Here is a 19312-nt window from a genome sequence, read left to right as displayed (position 1 = left end):
ATGCATGATTAGAGTGCATGCAACTCTATCGGTCGTATGATCAACTCTAGCGGCTCCGTGTCGCGACTTTCGTAAGCACGACAGATGGTAACGATATACTCAGATTTGATATATCGCTGCATGTTGCTCATCATTGACGGCACCAAAGACTAGTAACACTTGTGCGCAGACTACAGTATGTCCTATCGGTCAGAATCTTTCCAACGTGAGTGCCATTCGGCGGTCATCTTGCTGGATGATCCACTTCAATTGTCGCGGTTCCATTCATCATTATCCCTCTTCTTGCCAACAACAGGCTTTAACTAACCTAGCATTATGGGCAACGCTCATTGCATCGCTAGAAGGCTTTGGGTATCCTCGTCGCACATGTGCTGAACAGTCTAGGGCATTTGCTCACCGTCGATGTGCACACAAAGTCAGACCAAAAGCTTGTGGAGAGTGCAGCGCACGCACGCTTAGCAAAGTGGCCAAAGTCTGCAAGATCTCACTCGAACGCATCGCCCAAGACACCGATCCAATCGAGGAACACAACATAGCGAGGGTGGTGGAGCTCATCACCCCAACAAACAGTTGGGTCTCAAACCGACAAGTCAAAGCTCCTTCCGTCTCAGGTACAGCCCCGCCCGGCTAAAGCAGAAGCCGTTCTCCACTAGTTCCCTAGCATCCTTTGCATCATTGCGACACGTTACATTCTCCCTTCCGTTGCGCTCCTCGCAGTTGCTGCTGAACCCCTAATTCTTCACGCCGTCTTGTTCTCTCTTCATCGCCATGGTGTCTACGCGCTCGCATCCGCAAGGCGACTTCCCTGCCACGGAACCATCACCCGTCAAGAAGACGCCAAGATCACGAACTTCGACCGCGTCCCCGGCGCCCACCTCCCCAGACCTCAACACCTCACCCCCACCAAAGTCGCTTGCGAGGCGCGCAATCTCCAATGCCAAAGCCGAAATCAGCCCTCCCTCTCCATCCGAAATCGACGAGCCGACGTGGTGCCACACGACATCCAATCTTACGATAGTTTGGCTTGCCATTTCGATCCCGCTTGTGCTATGGGACACGCTATATGTTCTTCTGCGCCCACATACCATGGCTGGTGGCGCGCTTCAGTGGCCCATCTGGAAGCCGTATGAGATTTACGCTTCGATCGATCACGTATACGGATGGCCCGGATGGGAAAACCATGATGGGTTTGGCGGCGCGCAAGCCATGCTGAACGCTGTGGAGCTTGTGCTATATGGCCTCTACGCTATGATCATATACAACCACAGTGTCCCTACATCTGGAGGTACTGGCCTGCAGCTCAGCGAGGGCGTGGGCAAGTTCCTCTCTGGCGGCAGGAAGGTACGCGGCAAGACTGGCAACCGCGCGCTCATTATCGGCTTCGCTGCAGCAGTCATGACAGTCAGCAAGACAGTACTCTACTGTACGTACACATGCGACACACGGGCAATACACAGGCTAACGATGGTAGACTTTAATGAGTATTTCTCTGGCTTCGCAAACGTTCGCCATAACGACTGGGCAACGCTTTTGGTCTTCTACCTTGTCATGAAGTAAGTCGGACTCCTGCATACGTTTGCGCCTCGTGGTAGAATGTACATAAAAGCTAACTGATTTCGCAGTGGTCTCTGGGTCATCTTCCCCGCATACATGACTGTCGTCTTCGGTACCGATATCCTACAGGCACTCGACATCGCGGCCGATTCTTCATCTAAGAAGCGCTATTAGCTCGACTTTCGAAAACGCATTCTACACATACCAATGTCTTATTCTTTGATCGCTAGGAGTATTCAACATCCACCGGCCCTTTGGTTAGGAGCCTTTCGCATTCTTGTGGCGTTTACGGAAGCGACGACAAGCGGTGCGGATTAATCGCCGGAGCCATGCGAAAAGCCCACCGCGCGCATGTTCAGCATCGTTGGCATCGCCCGCCGCAGCTATTGACGGCTTCACGGAGCCTTTGGTTAGCAGCTGATACAGACAAAGTTACCCGTCTAGGGGTTGTGCTACTCACCACGACCGATACCCCACTGACGTCACGCTTTAGGCCAACGAGGGCGGAGCTTGAATCCCAGCCGTCCGGTGGCAGGCTCGCTGATATTCGCTGCGCGTCGGCGGTCAGGCTGTCGAGCATGTACGGCGCTTGTACTCGATCGAGCGCGGCATCCATTGCGTGATGTTTTGCGGCTAATGTGTCGCGATCTTTAGAGTGGGTTGTACGAGTGAAGAGTTGGACGTCGAAGAGGCAAACGAAAGTGTATTGCGGTTGCGCTCGCTAGTGGTCGCATTCACTGTCTGTTCGCGATATACTTCTGTCACACGCGTCAGAGAAGTTTCAGTTTCATTGTTACTTTACAATATTATGCTAAGCATCAAACTAGTAGCCTCATCGTTACTCATTGTTGTCATTCATATTACGGTTCAGAACCATCCTCCATCGCATCGATGCAAAGTCTAAACGAACATCTCCGAGCTTTTTGACAATCTCTACATCACATTGCATCCAATCCCCATTCCACAAGTCCTACCCTCCTTCTTTTTCTTCTGCGTGCCCTCTGCTTCCAAATCCTCGCTTCTTCGAACACCTTGTACTCCCTCCTCACTGACCACCCTACGTCTCTCATTCAGATCTGCCATGCTCACTGCTTTAGCAAATGGTCCATCGTCAGTCTCCACAATCGCCTTCTTCCTCTCAAGCTCGTCTCTGCCAGGCGTGCTAAAGACAGAGCGTTTGCTAGTGACTGTTCCACCGGAGACATATGAGCCCTCGGATGGCGAGACGTGTCGCGCTACGTTGCCAGCCGCATCTGACATAGACTTCCGAGGCGGTGATTCCGTGGTCTGTTGTGGAGGGACGAGATGCATGCGCGCACGAATATCCTCCTCTCGCAGTGGCTGCTGCATGACCAAGGCGTCGTTTGCTGGGTGATCTGACGTTGTCGCGTAGCCCGTCTGGGTACCAGGCACCGTCCTCTCCGGTTGCGCAGCCCTTGCGAGTGCCCGTTCGCGCATCTTCCGACGTTCAGTCTGGGTGTAGAACGCCATGAGCTTGTCTTCTGGCCCAGCGTACATCTGAGGATGGTCCGTGTTGAAAAGCCCAGAGCCATAGGATGGTTGCTCGTCGAAGGACTCAAAGAATTCGAGCTTTGGCGTCGGTGCTGTGGGCGTAGTAGTAGGGGTGGCACGAGGAAGGCTTGATCTGGATTTGGGCTTGGAAGAACGCGTGGACTTTGGGAAGGGCGTCGGAGTTCCGAGCGGGAGATAGGCTGAGCGTTTTTGGGAGTTTGTCATCGGGGTGGGTGTGTCTGGGCAGTCGGTGTATGCGTCGCTGTCGATGTAGTCACCTGCTTGGATCTCTGCGTCTCGCGGGTTGGTAGCTGGCATGTCGTCCTGGTCACGCGATGTCGACTCGCGGTGCGAAGACAACTCTGTTGGCGTACTGTACGGACGTTTCTTCGGACTTGTTGATCTGGAACCGCGCTTTACCGGCGACCGCCTTGTCATCATTCCGCCGCCTCTCTTGATGGTGACATTGGCAGTGATGTTTGCGGGAGAGCTTCCAAAGTTACCGTTCCCTGTTGTTGTGGTGTAGTTGGCGAAGTCCGTCTCTTCATGACCAGAACCATGCACGTATGCTTGCGGATAGCCATCGCTCTTTGGTCGCACCTTCGCACTCTCTGATGTATTTTGGGTATCAACATTCGGCGATCCAGTAGTCGCAGAATCCTGTCGCGAAGCCTCGTCCAAACTCGGTGGCGGCGACGGCGAGATAGCGCGGATCGTGGAGCGCGCCGTTGATGGACGTGTAGGGCTCGGCGGGCCAGGCGTAGTCGCGCGCGGGCGAAAGTGTGTTGACATTTTCGCAATTGACAGTCGTGATGTTGACTGCGAGGATGCGGGCGTTGCTAGGAGGATGTGGGTGGGACCGAACTGAACGAACAATGCAGGGCAAAGCCGATCAACGACTTTCGGGCTAGGGCGCACGTGGGATGAAAACACAAACGTAAAACTCGTTCAAGGCGTGCAAGTGAGGTGTGAGGGGATGAGTGACGTGCTGCGGGTGTTTGCGAAGCGCCGTTGACAGCCGTTAGGTAGCCTACCTTCACTGCCTGTCGTCGGACTACTGTACTTTGCCTTTACTACCACTTCGCTGACACTTGATAATTGGTATACCAAGGGACGATCAAGGATCCCACAAACAAAAGCTGTTTGGGGGTTTTCGCGATGGCTTTTTGTTGCAGTTACACACGTACGTCATTGTGTAAACCTTACGGCATATGTGCCGAACCAATGCTGCCTGACGTGCAGTTCACTTCGGCCCTTCGGAATATTTCGTCCACATAGCCAAAGATAATCATTCGACTATGTTGCAAACATTTAAGCTAGTATATATCCCTCCGTTTGGCTTCTCCTACTTCAGTGCTGGAGGTTAGTGAAGGCCTGGAGTACTAGAAAGTCACAATTTTCGCAGGATAAGTACAGCCATGCGTCAACGCTTTATGTATACGTATATCTATGCTACTACTGCCATTCCCCGTATGAACCTTCGATCTACGTCAAAACCCGTCCCTTGTGGCCCACAAGGCTGCATCGTCACAACCAAAACACCTAACCCGCCTCTACCCCCAGTATTCCGTCTTCTCACTTCTTAGCATTCACGACCGTTTGATGCTTCGCCTCAACTTCCTCCTCGTCGAAATCCTCAGCATCATCAGAGCTATCATGCGCCTCGCTATCCGAGTGGTCATCGCTGTCTGTGTCACTTTCCTTCTCGATATCGCTGTCATCATCCTTCTCATCGTCGCTAGAATCATCGGAAGTATCTTTCTCATCGGTATCTTCATCTGCGTCAACGTTTGTGGGGCTGTTGAGACCGATCTGCCTAGAGGTACTGCCACCCTCCTCGTCATCACTACTTTCGTCATAGTACTCCTCGACGGAAGCCAAGACATGCGCATGATGAGTCTGGACGAGCGGTGCCTCCACAACGCTAGCCGTAATGTGGCTTTCTCCCGTAGTGGAGGGTGCTGGTGCTCCGTACACCCTTGGCTGTTCGTGTGCTTCAAATCCCCTAGAACTACCAACCTGGGCAGGTACCGGGTATACCACGGTCTCTCTCCATACCCCAGTATCTTGAACTTGCTTTCCGTACCCTATACTGCCATCTTGTGCGACCAAGCGCGCCTGGCGATCCTGGCAGTGCTTCGACGCCTCTTGGCCCTCGAGCTTCTCGAGCGTCAGTGCAGCTTTATCGGTCCATTTGCTGACGGTACGGAGTGCAGCAATGCCAATCTTGATGTTTCTCTTGTCTTTGATGTTGATACTGCTAGCTGGCTTTGTTGGTGTTGAAGCTTCAGGGGTCTTGGGAGTGGAAGTCTTGCTTGAGTGTTGTAGAACGTTGGTAAGTTTAGGGCGCAGCTGGAGCTTGTGGGCTGGAAGATGCATCTTGATAGAGGTCGAGTACCGGTACTATGAATGAATATAGCTAAATTTGGACTACAATCTCCTGGCTTGGGTGCTGAAGAGTCTTGATAATGATGTTTAGTGATGCAGTGCTTGAGTGCCGAGTTATGTAGACAAATTAGAGGTGCAGCCAGCTTTATATAGTGCTGTGTGTGATGCACTTGTCGTGTGTTTGATTCAGTTAGTAGTGTGGAGATTGAAGCTGGCAGACTGTGACGCTGAAACATAGTCGATCTTATTCTAGTGTACCTGATTGTAATTCTGTTTATTAGTGCTAACGACACGTCTACACTAACTATATAACACTATGTTGCACTAAATTCGGTACAAAACGTTCTTTTATAAGCTAACTACATCTGATACAGTTGATTTAATAGATAACAGCAGCTTAAAAGCTTGCTAAGTAATTAGACCTTAGAAGTGTGTTTGACTAGTGTCCTTCTCTTCGCGTTTGTTATCCTAATTAGTAATTCTTACTCGTCTAGACTTTATATTTAATGTACTAGCACTAGATAAACTAAATAATTTAAATAATTAACTAAATAACTTATTACTTATAATAGCTACTTAGCTATCTTTACTATATTTTTTTACTTTTTTTATTTATACTAATATTAAATAAAGATTTTATATTTAGCTAAAATAGCTAGTACCTACTTATATTATACTTTATTATTAAATATAGTACTTAAAATAGCTTACTTATAAAGTATTAGCTAAGAGCTTAGTAGCTAAAGTTAATAAACTAAATTTAATACTACTACTTTTTTAGTAATTAGAAAGTTTTTAGCTACTAAGTTATTACTTATAAGATATTAGCTATATATACTATATCTATATTTTTAGTATATATAATATACTTTAAATTTTCTTAAAAAAAAAAGAGTACTTTTTAGTATTTTAAATTCTTATATAATATAATAATATAGTAGTAAAATTTTTAAGAAAAATAAGTTTAAAAATAATAATAAAATAGTAATAAGTAAATTTTAGCTTTACTATTTTCTTTCTTACTATAGTAAACTTTATAAAAAATAAAAGTATTATTAAAATATTAAATAGTAGTAATATACTATAAAAGCTAAGTTTAGTAGCTAAGTTAATAGTAAGTATATTAAAGGCTATAATATATATATAGTATACTTAAAAAGTAGTATTTATAGTAGTTACTTTTTTATTACTTTTTCTTCTCTTTAACTTATACTTATATATAATTTTATTTCTTAGTTTTATTTACTTTATTTTATAGTATAATAGTTCTAGACCTAGAGCTTTATTAGTCTAACGTTAGACTAACACCTTTATAATATATATTTACCTTTAATAGCTTCTACTTAAAGCTCTCTACTATAATAATATTATTATTCTATATACTTTTATTATTAATATATATAAGACTTTTATACGTTATTATAGTTATTAAGTATACTACTTAATAGCGTAACTTATAAGAGTAGCTCTATTAACTATTATAGACGCTAACTATCTTAATACTTTACTTTTTAGCTTTTCTATTATATAGAAAGATACTAATTACGCGTAGTGCTATAATATCTTTAAGACTCTAGCTCTATTAGCTAATCTATATACTATTATAACACTATATTATTAGTAGAACACTATTACTACTAATAACTACGTGCGCCTTACTACTAGTAGAAGCTCTAGTAGTAGTAGTAATAGTAGTAGTAGCTATACTTAGACCTAAAACTCTAGATAGTTATTCTATACTATTAGATACTTCTACGCTACTACCTTTATATTATAACTATCTTAGCTATAGATAATATAAGTAACTAACCTTCTATTCTTTACACTAGTTTATTACTCTAGCTTATTTCTCTACTTATTAAAAACTAATAACCTACTCTAAGAGCTTTATTAATAGTATATTTTAGATTACTTTCTATTCTTTAGTAAGTCTACTACTAATACTAGTAACGCTAATAGCTTTTAGATCTCTTCTTGCACTTTTAAAGTTTCTAATAACTTAGAGAATAGTAAGTCTATAACTATAATTATCTATTATAAAAAGAAAGTTATTACTTTTAGTAATAATATCTATTACCTATTAATAAGTACTACTTATTACTAGTCTTAATAAGTGCGTATTAGTAATAATAAAGATAATAATAACTCTAATCTAAATAATGCTTAGACTAGCTCTAAGCTACTCTTAGGCTTTTATAACTTTTTATCTATTACTATATCTAACTTTTCTAAGTAATTATTCTATAAGTAATAGCTTTCTAAGACTTTTATTATTCTCTATAATAATAATCTTACTATGTTTAAAGTATAGAAGACTAATATTAATAGCTAAGCTACTTATAAAGTAGAACTTAATAGTCTAGTTAAGCTTACTAATCTTAAAGATATTAGTAACACTAATAAGTATATTATCTTTATTACTAATATTATAAAGTAGCTATACTTTATAAAGTAAAGCCTAGATAATAAGCGCGTCTAAGCTAACTTTCTTAGTAGATATTATCTAAAGTAAGTAAAGCTAGTAAAAACTCTATAAGAGTAGACTTAGAAATTCTAGAATAGCGCTAACGTATATAAAGGTAACTTAGAGAATATACTAAAGACTACTACTACTCTCTACTAGTAACTTATTAACGCTAACTAGAAGAGTATATAACTAGTAGAATAGATATAAGATATATAAGGCACTTTATACTATAATAACTAAGATTTATAGTATATCTCTACTATACTTAAATAGATAACTATAAGTAAGAAGGCTTATAAAGTTAAGTATTATAAAAAGTTTAATACTCTTAGTACTACTACTACTACTATTAAAGACCTAGAAATATATCTCTACGCTATAACTACTTATAAGTCTAAGACTATCTATTACATCTATATAGATCTAATCTTTCTAGACTACTCTAACTTAGATAATAATACTAGTACTAATAATAATAAAAACTCTTATAACTCTACTAGAGAATCTATTAGTAGCGCTAGTAGTAGATCTATAGATAGCTTTCTAGGCCTTCTAGGTCTTTATAATACTATTAATAGTTCTACTATCTATAATTAGAGTTTTTACTATTATTACTCTAAAAAATCTAAACCTAAAGTTTTCTCTAGTATTAATACTACTAAGTCTAACTATACTAAGTAGAAGATAGACATTATTAACTAGTTTAATAAGTACTAGTATAACTTTACTTCTAAAGCTAAGAAGTTAAACTACCTCTACTAAAAGACTAAGAACTAAGCTTTTAGTAATATCTAAGATAGCTTTTTTAATAAAGAAGGTAGTTTTATATATAGTAATAAAGTATAAGCTATTTTAGATACTATCTATTATTCTCTTAATACTATAGTTATAGCTTAGTAGTAGTATAAAAGCTTCTAGTTCTATATAAAGTTTAGTAAGTCTATAAGTAAATTTATTATCTACTTTAATATTAGTATCTTTACTTTATAATAAGCTAACTATATTAAGCTTTAGTTTATATATAACTATCTTTCTATCTAGTAGAAGAATATAACTACTTTTAAGATTCTTAAATCTAATCTTATCTATCTAGAGTTCTACTATACTCTCTACTTTTTTAAATAATCTAACTTCTAGCGCGCCTCTACTTCTAACTACTCTAGTAGTAGTAACTAGAGTAGAAATAAGTCTAATACTAGAGAAGAATATAGTAGAAATAACACTAAAGCTGCCTTAGGCTCTAGCTCTAGCTCTAGCTCTAGTCTAGAACCTTATAGATATTCTAAGATTTAGATTAAGGTTCTACGCTACTTAAACTACTACTATAACTATCTTAAGAAGAACTATAGCTATAAAACTAAGAATAGTTACTACTTTAGTTAGTTCTCTACTATATTTAGCTCTAAGTAAAAGGTTTAGAATACTCTTAAGAAGACTATTACTAATAATAAAGTACTAGTTAGTAATCTAGTACGCTCTAAGCGTACTTCTAGTATAGCTATTAGCGTTAACGCTATTAACGCTACTAATAACTATAACCTTTTAGAAAACTAGTTATCTTTAGTAATAGTTATCTCTAGAGACCTCTAAAGTATAAGAATATAGTCTCTATACTAGCTAGCTTATTAATTTTACTTTCTACCTCTTTAGTTAAAAATAGTAATAATAATAAGAATTTATACTTAAATTACTTTATTAATAATTTTTCTATACTTACTTACTTCTTTTTAGAAGATAGTAATATTAATAATAATCTAGAACTAGATCTAACTCTTAAGATAATTACTAATTACGTTAAAGCTCTAGAATAATAAAGTCTAACTAGATTCTAGATTATAGTCTTATCTATTACTACTACTACTATATATAGTATAATATACTAGCCTTTTATAGGCTAGTAGTTAGTCTTTAAAGAAATAATATTATCTAATTATACCTTTCTATAATATATTAAAATTATAGGTAATACTAGCTATATCTTTCTTTTTCTTAATACTTCTTATACTTACGTATATAAATATAATCTACTACTCTTATAATAACTAGCTACTCTAGAGCTAGTAGATAGCTTAATAGTAGCTAGTGTTACCTATATAGTCTAAGTAATAGTTATCTTTAGTATCTATACTAAGAATATTTTTATATATATTACTAAGTTATTTAGCGTTTAGATAATCTTTAAAATACTATAGTTCTAGATATATAAACTCTTTATAAATTAGAAAGATATAATACTTAGCTTTAACTTAGAGTACTACTTAGCTAAGTATATATATAATTACTATCTCTACTACACATAAAGTAGCTACTATTATAAATACTCTCTTTCTATAATTCTAAATCTTTATTATAAGATAGCTTGCTATCTAAAGGCGTCTTTATCTATTAACGTCTTTTATATCTCTAGCTATATTACTACTACTACTATTTATTAGAACTAGAATATTAGTATTATATTATATAATAAGATCTACTACTTTATAGCTATAACTAATAAAAAGTAGACTAATTCTTAGCTCTTATACGCTACTAGCTTTAAGGTATTACCTAAGAACTATAAGAAGTTTTAAGATAAGATAGAGTAGCTATATATATTTAAGTAGAATATTCTAAGCTATCTTCTAAAAGTTTTTTATTTCTTATATTATAGTTTTAACTCTAAGAAAGTAGATAAAATACTAGAATATTAGTAAAACCTAGACTACTAGTAATAATATTAACTTTAGAAAAGTACTTAAATTTAGATAGCTTTACTAGTATATTATAAATTAAAAGAGAAGTATTATAGTTCTTAATAGTATAAGTATTTAGCTTTTAGTAGTTAACGTAGATTTAGATTCTACTACTAAACTTATAAACTACTAGTAAGAGCGTAGCCTATACTAAAGTACTTTACTTAATATAGCTTTTCTTAACTATATTATCTATATAGAGCTTAATAGTCTAAGCTTTATCTTTTAATATTAGCTATAACTATTATAAAGATAGCTTAGATAGCTAGCTCTTATTATTAGAAATAAGCTTAATCTTATACATTAGGAAAAATTTCTTAAGTTTTAGTTCTAGCGATTACCTAAGTTCTGCCTAGTAAAACTACTATTATTCTACCTCTTCTACACTATTCTATATTAACTATAAGGTCTTAGCTTACTCTAAATTATAAGCCTTTACTCTAGCTTGTCTATCGCGCGCCTATATTAGTTCTACTAGTTCTTACTTAGATACGCAAATTACTAATATTCTACCTAGCAAAACTAGCGCTGTTCTAACTATTCTAAACCTTCTATATTAACTATAAGGTTCTAGCCTACTCTAAATTGCAAGCCTTTACTCTAGCTCGCCTATTACGCGCCTACATTAGTTCTAGTAGTACCTAACTAAACTTGTAAATTGCCTATATTCTGCTTAGTAAAACTATTATAGTTCTAGGTGTTCTACCGCTAAGTATAACGTTACTTCTACCTTTTTAAAAATATACATATTATTTTCTCTTTAATATATTATAAGACTTATAGAGTTATATTTATATTTTAGTATAGTTACACTTCTTTATCTATATAATTACGCTGTAGCTTTATATAAGTATAGCCTAACTATATAGCTCTATATACGCCTTTCTATATATATTAGTAAGGCCTCTACTACCTTCTATATTAGTAAGCAGCTAGTTTTAGAATTTAGCCTCTACTATAAGTTCTCTGCTAAAGCTAGTACTCTACGTTATCTTTGCAGCTCTAAAACTAATAGCGTTCTTATTATATCTATTTATAAATAGATTAATTACTGCGTTATTATTAATATCTATATAGATCTTATTATAGTCTATTAACTTACAGCGTAGCCTTATAAGTAGTAGGTAACTAATCTAGTAGCTATTACTATTGCAAATAATAGAGTATATTCTTACGTTTAGGCTCTACTCTAGAAAGTAAATATTCTCTACTATAACCTATCTATTATTCTTTAAGTTAATATTAGTAAGTAGTTAGCTAGCGAGAGAGAGATCTATTATGTTACTATAGGTAGTCTTTATATATATAGCTAACGTTATGCTATTTATAAGCGCTAAAAGAGCTAGAGTTAGCATTACTTTAGATAGAGTAGAGAGGTCGCGCGCACGCCTAGTATAATAGAGAATAAGTATTATATTTAGGTTATATAGGTAAGAATAGTTAGTCTTAAAAGTAGTTAGTATTATATTAAGTAAAATGCAAAGGTTTATACCTAAATTAATACCTAGCGTAAGTGTATTATATAGTAATATATACCTAACTTAAGCTATTAATAGTAGCTACTCTAGAGAGGTAGTTTTATAGTATAGTTAATTATTAGTAAGTGTTAGTAATACTAGCGTAATAATACTAGAGCAGAGGCAGCGTGTAATAAGTAAGGTAAATTTTAGCTAGAATAAAATCTAGTAACGTTAGGCTAGTAGTGTTGTATTATTTATATTTGCGTTTATTATTAGGTTATATTTAGTTATCTAGTAACGTTAGTGTTAAGGCAGCTTCTCTCTCTCTTACTAGAATAAGACACTTCTTCTCTATCTTACTCTATTATAAAAGTATCTATTACTTACTCTATAGTATATAATACTCTTAGTAAGATCTTAGGTTTTGCGCTAGTTAGCGCTTGCTTACTAATTCTATAGGCTAGGTTTTAGTAGTACCTACTCTACCTTTACACTCTTATTAATAATCTAATAAATCTATCTTACTTGTACGCTTATTACGTAATAACTATTAGGTATTATAGTTATAGAGCTCTCTAAGAAAGATATATAAGTCTAGTAGAAGACTATCTTCTATAGCTTTTATATAAGTTTGCTACCTAGTATTATTACTCTAATTGCTAATTTCTTTTATAGTAAACTACTACGCTCTTACTACGTAGGTAGTCTTTTCTAACTAGTTCTAGGCTAATCTTATTACTCTTGTTAAGTGTAGTTATAGCTAGAGCGTTTACCTACTAATAGGCCTCTATAAGTTCTACGTTATAGATAAACCTAGTACCTACTTCTTATAAGATTAATAGCGCTAGAACGTAGGTAAGATTTAGCTATAGTAATCTAACTATCTACTTTACTACTTCTTCTCTAATCTATATTATAAATAGATAAATCTTAGATAGAAGATAGATAAGAAGCTAAAGTTTAGCGCTGTATTATAGAACTATAGAGATTAATAGTCTATTTTTAAGTATTTTCTTAAGAGCACTATGTAGCTTAACCTAGTAATAGGTTAGAGTTGCTCTCTTTGTATTAAGCACGCTTAGTAGAGTAATAATAAGAACTCTAACTACTTTATCTACTACTCTATTAGAGCGTAAGACTAGTGCTATAGCTACTATACTTATAGTACTAGTTATAATAGTTTTCTAAGGCCTAGTAAGTTAAAGAATAGGTTACGTTTAAGAGTAAATCTAAACAATTTAGCGCTAGGCCTTCTACCTTTCTTAACTTACGCAACTTTATATTATCTATTAGCTAGCGTTACTTTATCTTCTATATCTTTAGCGTTCTTTTCTTCTTAGCTCTAGTAGTAGTTATTATTCTTATTATTTTTATTTCCTCTATTTAGATATAGTAGAGCTAGTATAACTCTTAGAGGTTTATCTTTATTATTATTACTATTCTAAGTTCTACGTCTATTTTTCTCTGCGTTACTAGAGCGCTGCTGCGCGCATTAGTCTACTATATTTAACTTTAGAGTAGATAATATAGAGAAGTTAATATTAAGAGGTATAAAGGCTATAATTTTAATACTTTCTATATTATTAAATTACGCATTTAGTAGCAAAGAAGACCTAACTATTTAGCGCCTCTATAAGTACAAAGAAGAGAGCTTAAGAAAAACGTTTAGAATCTAGTAAATAGGTTCTTACCTTATAGACTTTACTAAAGTTAAGTCTTAAATATAGCTATAGCTTAGATAGTAGAAAAGAGGGAGCTTACTATAGCGCTAGGCTAGTATATTACCTATAGTAGTATTCTACCTTATCTAATAAGATTTTCTAGTTAATTCTACTTCTACATAAGAAGAAATAGCTATTCTAGATCTCTAGAGTAAGTAGATAGCTTATAGCCTATTATAAGAGCTTACCTTTATTCTCTATAGAGTATCTATATACGCTAATATTATTATCTCTACGTAAGGCTTCTTTATCTCTCTAATAGGTAAGGTAGATTTAGGCTTCTATAAAAGTAACTATAATAGCGTTAATAAGTTCTATATAGAGAATAGCGTAAGCTCTTCTTTACTATATAGGTATTCTACTCTTTCTACTAACTATAAGTATTATTTACCTCTAGCACTATACTAATATTATAAAGATCTTAGGCGTAGCGCTATATATAATAATTAAGCGCGTAATAAAGCCTACTTTATATCTACTAGTTTGCTCTCTCTTCTCTTTCTACACTAGTATAATAAACACTTCTACGCTTATACTATAACGCTCTAAAGCACTATAAACCTAGAAATATACTCTACTACTAATTAGAGTTAGAAAGTAGAGATACTAATTTAAGGTAGCTCTTGCTTACTATATTATTACCTATTAACTACTATCTTATTCTACTACTATAATAAGAAGAGATAAAACACTAATATTATATATCTAGACTTAGATAAAGAGCTTAATATCTAGTTAGACTTCTAGTTTAAGTACTCTAGAACGCTAAGCTTAACGTTGTAATCTCTACATTTCTTATTAACTAGCTAGTTTTATATATCTAATTATACACTTTCTTATAAGTCTACCTCTTATACGTTAGCATAGTCTTCTTAGCATAATCTAATAGTTTTGTATAAGTTAAGCCTCTACGCGTCTATTATTCTAAGAATAGTGTACTAGCTAGATAGGTAAAGTAGTAAGAAGAACTTTAGTACTATATAGCATAACTAGAGGCGCGCTTAGGTAATAGTAGCTTTATAGTAGACGTAGCTAATAATAAAATAATATTAGTAGGCTTACAGATCTATATATAAAGGTATTAGTAGTAGTATATTTCTATCTAAAAGTTCTGTAGTAGTCTACTTAAGTCTTCTAGTAGTGCACCTTTTTCTTTCTACTTATAGCTAGTATTTGCAGTTTACTAGTATAAAAGTATAGATATATTACCTACTACTTAGCTAATACAAAGTATACTAGACTTACCTTTACTTATATATAAGACCTTTGTAGTAGTAAACTAAATAAAATTAACTTTATTTTATAAGTTAGAGAAAGACTTTAGACTCTAGTTATAGTAGTAATTAGAGTATCTTAAGAGAGGCTAAGGTATATATACCTTACTACCTACTTAGCGTACGCTACGCTACTAAACAACTTTATAGTATTAGCTTTAATAGCTATAGATAAGTAGTATATACCTACCTATTCTTTTTATCTATAAGCTAGCGTCGCGCGCATACGTGCTAGAGATAGAAAGTAGCTTTTACTTTAGATCTTTATTCTCTATATATCTCTATAATTAAGTCTATTATTTTAGTTTAAGTTCTTCTAATTAATTCTATTACTACTTTCTATTAGCTTATTACTTCTATACTTTAACATTTCTATTGCTTACCTTAGACAGAGGCCTAATAGGTCTAACTATACGCTCTAGTAACTATAGTCTAGTCTTTTTACGTAGTTAACCTAGTCTAATACTTATATACTATAGAAGAGGTAGGTAGCTAACGTAGCTTAAGAGTAAGTTGCGCGTAATATTAGATATCTATTTATACTTAGTAGTGTCTACGCTTCTAATACTAATATAGTAGGCCTAGAGAGCCTTAAGTTATTACTATACACGTAGTTTATTAGCTATAGTTATAATATATATAAAGTTTAGTTAGTTATTAGAAGATATATAAATAGAGTAGTATTAGGCTTAGTAGATAAAAGTTAGGTAAGTTATAACTATAGTAGTAGGTATATTAACGTTAGCTAGTGTACGTTTAGCTACCTACGCCTAGGTACTTAGCTAGTCTCTAGCAGCGCAACTTGCGCTAATAACATAATTAGTAACTATTAGGCTAGTCTTACTATAGTAGACTACTATATTCTAGTCTACTTTAACTTTACTATACTTATAGTTATATATATCTTTATATAAAGTTATATTTTATACTATAAGTATAAACTTTAGTATTTAGATTAGCTCTTTCTTCTTACTTATCTATATATTATGTCTCTATATTCTTAGGCGCTACCTAGAGCGTATATAATATATCTACTTATTATAACCTATATAGAATATTTATAAGGTTACTCTTAGAGATATTAATAAAATACTTATTCTAGACACCTATATAGTTAATATTAAAGCGCCTAATTACTCTTTTTCTATTATCTTAGTTAGCTAGGCGCTTACTATTAGCAGCGCGTAAGTAGATATAGTAAATAAGGTTCTTATTTAATATTAAGGCTGTAGTAACTATATATTATAGTTTTACAGTTGCGTTCTTATTACACTTTCTTACACTACTAATAACTACGTATACGTTAGAGCGCTCTATAGTAGTATAGTATTACTTTACTTTATTTACTAGTTAGTGCAACTCTATAGTATATAGGTAAGTTAATAAGGCAGAGGCTAACGCTAGTGTCTATTAGTAACTACGCTTACTAGAGCAGAATAGAGTAGACTTTAGCTTAGAAGCGTTATTATTCTTATTATTAAATAGTAAAATAGGCTAGTTAGTAGTTCTATTCTCTATTAGTATAGGCATTACTAGAGTACTTACTAGCGCTAGAGCTAGCTTAGACAGAGTTAGAGGTATACTACGCTAGAATAACTTTAACCTTTTTAGAGATAGGTTATACTTATTACTAGTAAATAGGCTGCTCTAGTATAGGTAGCTAGTATAAGGTACTAGTTATAACCCTCTATTATTATTCTAGCAGCTACTCTCTAACGCGCTTATAGAGTTAGTAGTTATTAGAGGTATAGAGCGTTATAGTGTAGATAAAGCTTATATAGTAGATATTAGTGTAGTTAAAAGCACTGCTATAGTCTATAGTGCTACTAGTAGTATCTATATTCTAACCTAGTCGCTAATGCGCTAGGTAGAGTTCTAACTAGTCTTGCCTCTCTAATTAATTTTAGTAATAGTGTTACTTAAGGTTTAAGATTATAATTCTTTAAGTTTAGAAATAAGAGAGTTTAATCTATTAAGAGTAGTTTATAGTAGAAGTAGTATTGCTTATATATCTACTATAAGTCTATTAGAGTATAGGCTAAGAGTAGTAGTTTAAACTATGCAGTAAAAGTAGTTAAAGTTAGTAATAGTAATGTTGTAGAGGTTAACTCTAAGATTATTAAAGATATCTAAGTTCTTAACGCTCTTAATATAACTTACGCTAAGTTCTACTATACTAGTTAATTATCTGCGTTGTAGAGCTGTTATTTTATAGAGAGTAGAGTAGTTAAGACTAGAATTTTAAGAGTAGGTAAGTTAGGTAGCTTATCTACTATCTTGCTTATTCTTACTATAAGATCTAATTTATTCTACTTATCTTTACTATAAGTTTAAATCTTTAATAGTAAGTTATCTTTACTATAGAATTAACGCACTTATAGTGCTATTTATATAGGCTAAGGTCTACTTACGCGCTTTACTTAACGTTACTATAAATCTTACTAACTATGTAGGCGTCTACTACTCTTATTATAATAAAGTAGAGAGTATTAGACCTAGAAATTACGTTATAGAGTAATATTACTAGAGTAAGAGTATAAGAGTAAATAGTTTATGTTAGTAGAAAGAAATTTAGCTTATTATTTAATTTATACAATTAGCACTAGTATAGAAAAGTAGTTAGGTTGCTTAGTAGTCTCTTATTAGTAGTAGCTTAGTTAGTCTAGTTATTTTCTATATTAGCTATTAACCTAGTCTTTAGCATCTAGCGCTGCTGTAAAGAACTTAATCCCCTCTAGTAGCTTTATAGTATCTATAGTAAGTTAATTAGTCTATAGTATTAGCACTATCTATCTTGCGTTTATACTAGGTTTAAAGAGAATCTCTAGTTTATAGTATTATTGCGCTGCTAGAAAGTAGATAATATTACTAGTTTTTACCTCTATACTATACTCTATCTTAGGTAGAAGTAGGCGTCTAGATATTTTAAGAATAATAATAATAGAGTAATAGTAGGCTGTTGTAGTTAGTATATGTATTTTAGTACAGCAGCGTACGCTTACTATAGTTATCTAGGTTATAGTAGAAGCTAGTTCTACTATTTATTACTACTAATACTATAAGTATACTTTCTAGGCTGCCTATATAGTACGTTAAAGTTTATATATAGTTAGAGTTAGCTATATACTATACCTTATACTTATCTACGCTCTTTAATTTATTAATCTAAGACTATATAGTCTTAGCTATATTACAATATTCTACGCGCATCTTATTATACACCTTCTTATCTAATAATCTAAGTTACCTAGTAGCCTTACTTAGCACTATGTTAAGGTAGTTAAGAAGCTTATAGGTTATAGTAATAATAATAGATTTCTTGTTTTAGAAGGCAGCAGAGGTAAAGATAGTAGATAAGTACTTTTACTACATCTCTAACTAGATCTACTTAAAGAATAGCCTATAGGCGCTTATAGTATTAATTTATATCTCTAACTATGCGTGTTAGCTTACTAGATAGTTATATTATAATAGTAGTTTACCTTTTCTAGCGCAGTAGCTTAGTTTATTAGCTCTACTTACTCTTTACTTAATAAGTAGCTAGTTAGACGCAGAGCTATAAACTTAGAAGTAGATAAGTTTAGTATGTAGTTAGAATTAGAGATACTAGCGACTATAATAGAGCTAGTGTATAGTATATTAACTAGCGCTCTACCTTATAGCTCTAATAGCTTATTCTCTTATATTACTTACTTTATAGTCTTACTAGAGTAGTAACTAGAGTAGAAGCGCATATAGAGAGTATTTAGTAAGAAGAATAGTAGCTCTTATTAAATCTACTTCTATTTACTTACCTACAGCGACTTTGCTATCTTTCTCTAATCTTATTTATTCTAGGCTCTCTTCTATCTATTAGATTAGTCTATAGTTTAGTTAGAATTATGTATAGCTATTAACGCTCTTACTAAAAAAGTGTAGATAGTAGTTTAGATAGGTTAGATAGTAGAGAATAGCTACCTTAAGTTGTAGGCTCTTATTAGTAGGTAAGAGAATAGCAGCTTACTACGTTGCCTAAGAGCTAGGCCTAGAAGGCGCAAAGTAAGAGGTAGTAATATAGAAATAAGCGCGCAGTTATAGTTAGCGCTTTCTAAGAACGCTAATATTAAAGTATATATATAGTAAGTAGGTAAGAGAATAGTAGCTTACTACGTTACCTAAGAGCTAGGCCTAAAAGGTATAAAGTAAGAGGTAGTAATATAGTAGT

The 19312-nt window shown here is 34.5% G+C and overlaps 3 protein-coding genes across 3 annotated transcripts; 1 reads left to right on the top strand and 2 right to left on the bottom strand.

Moving 5' to 3' along the window:
* Nucleotides 1–768: 768 nt before the first annotated feature.
* On the top strand, nucleotides 769–1728 carry J4E92_001589 (uncharacterized protein; the record flags this gene model as incomplete). The annotated part of the gene is made up of 3 exons (XM_051493000.1): nucleotides 769–1423; nucleotides 1472–1553; nucleotides 1623–1728. 3 exons carry the CDS (start codon nucleotides 769–771, stop codon nucleotides 1726–1728), a joined length of 843 nt encoding a protein of 280 aa, XP_051356231.1.
* A 759-nt stretch (nucleotides 1729–2487) lies between these two features.
* J4E92_001588 (uncharacterized protein) lies at nucleotides 2488–3858 on the bottom strand (the record flags this gene model as incomplete). Its single annotated transcript, XM_051492999.1, has 1 exon — nucleotides 2488–3858. One exon carries the CDS (start codon nucleotides 3856–3858, stop codon nucleotides 2488–2490), a length of 1371 nt encoding a protein of 456 aa, XP_051356230.1.
* A 783-nt stretch (nucleotides 3859–4641) lies between these two features.
* On the bottom strand, nucleotides 4642–5445 carry J4E92_001587 (uncharacterized protein; the record flags this gene model as incomplete). The annotated part of the gene is made up of 1 exon (XM_051492998.1): nucleotides 4642–5445. The coding sequence occupies one exon, from the start codon at nucleotides 5443–5445 to the stop codon at nucleotides 4642–4644; it is 804 nt and encodes a 267-aa protein (XP_051356229.1).
* Nucleotides 5446–19312: the final 13867 nt, after the last annotated feature.

This window comes from Alternaria infectoria, assembly GCF_024043175.1.
Source record: "Alternaria infectoria strain BMP 0036 chromosome Unknown scaffold_2, whole genome shotgun sequence".
NCBI lineage: Eukaryota > Fungi > Ascomycota > Dothideomycetes > Pleosporales > Pleosporaceae > Alternaria > Alternaria infectoria.
Note: the sequence above shows the minus strand (reverse complement) of the source record. Positions and strands in the feature narration are given on the sequence as shown.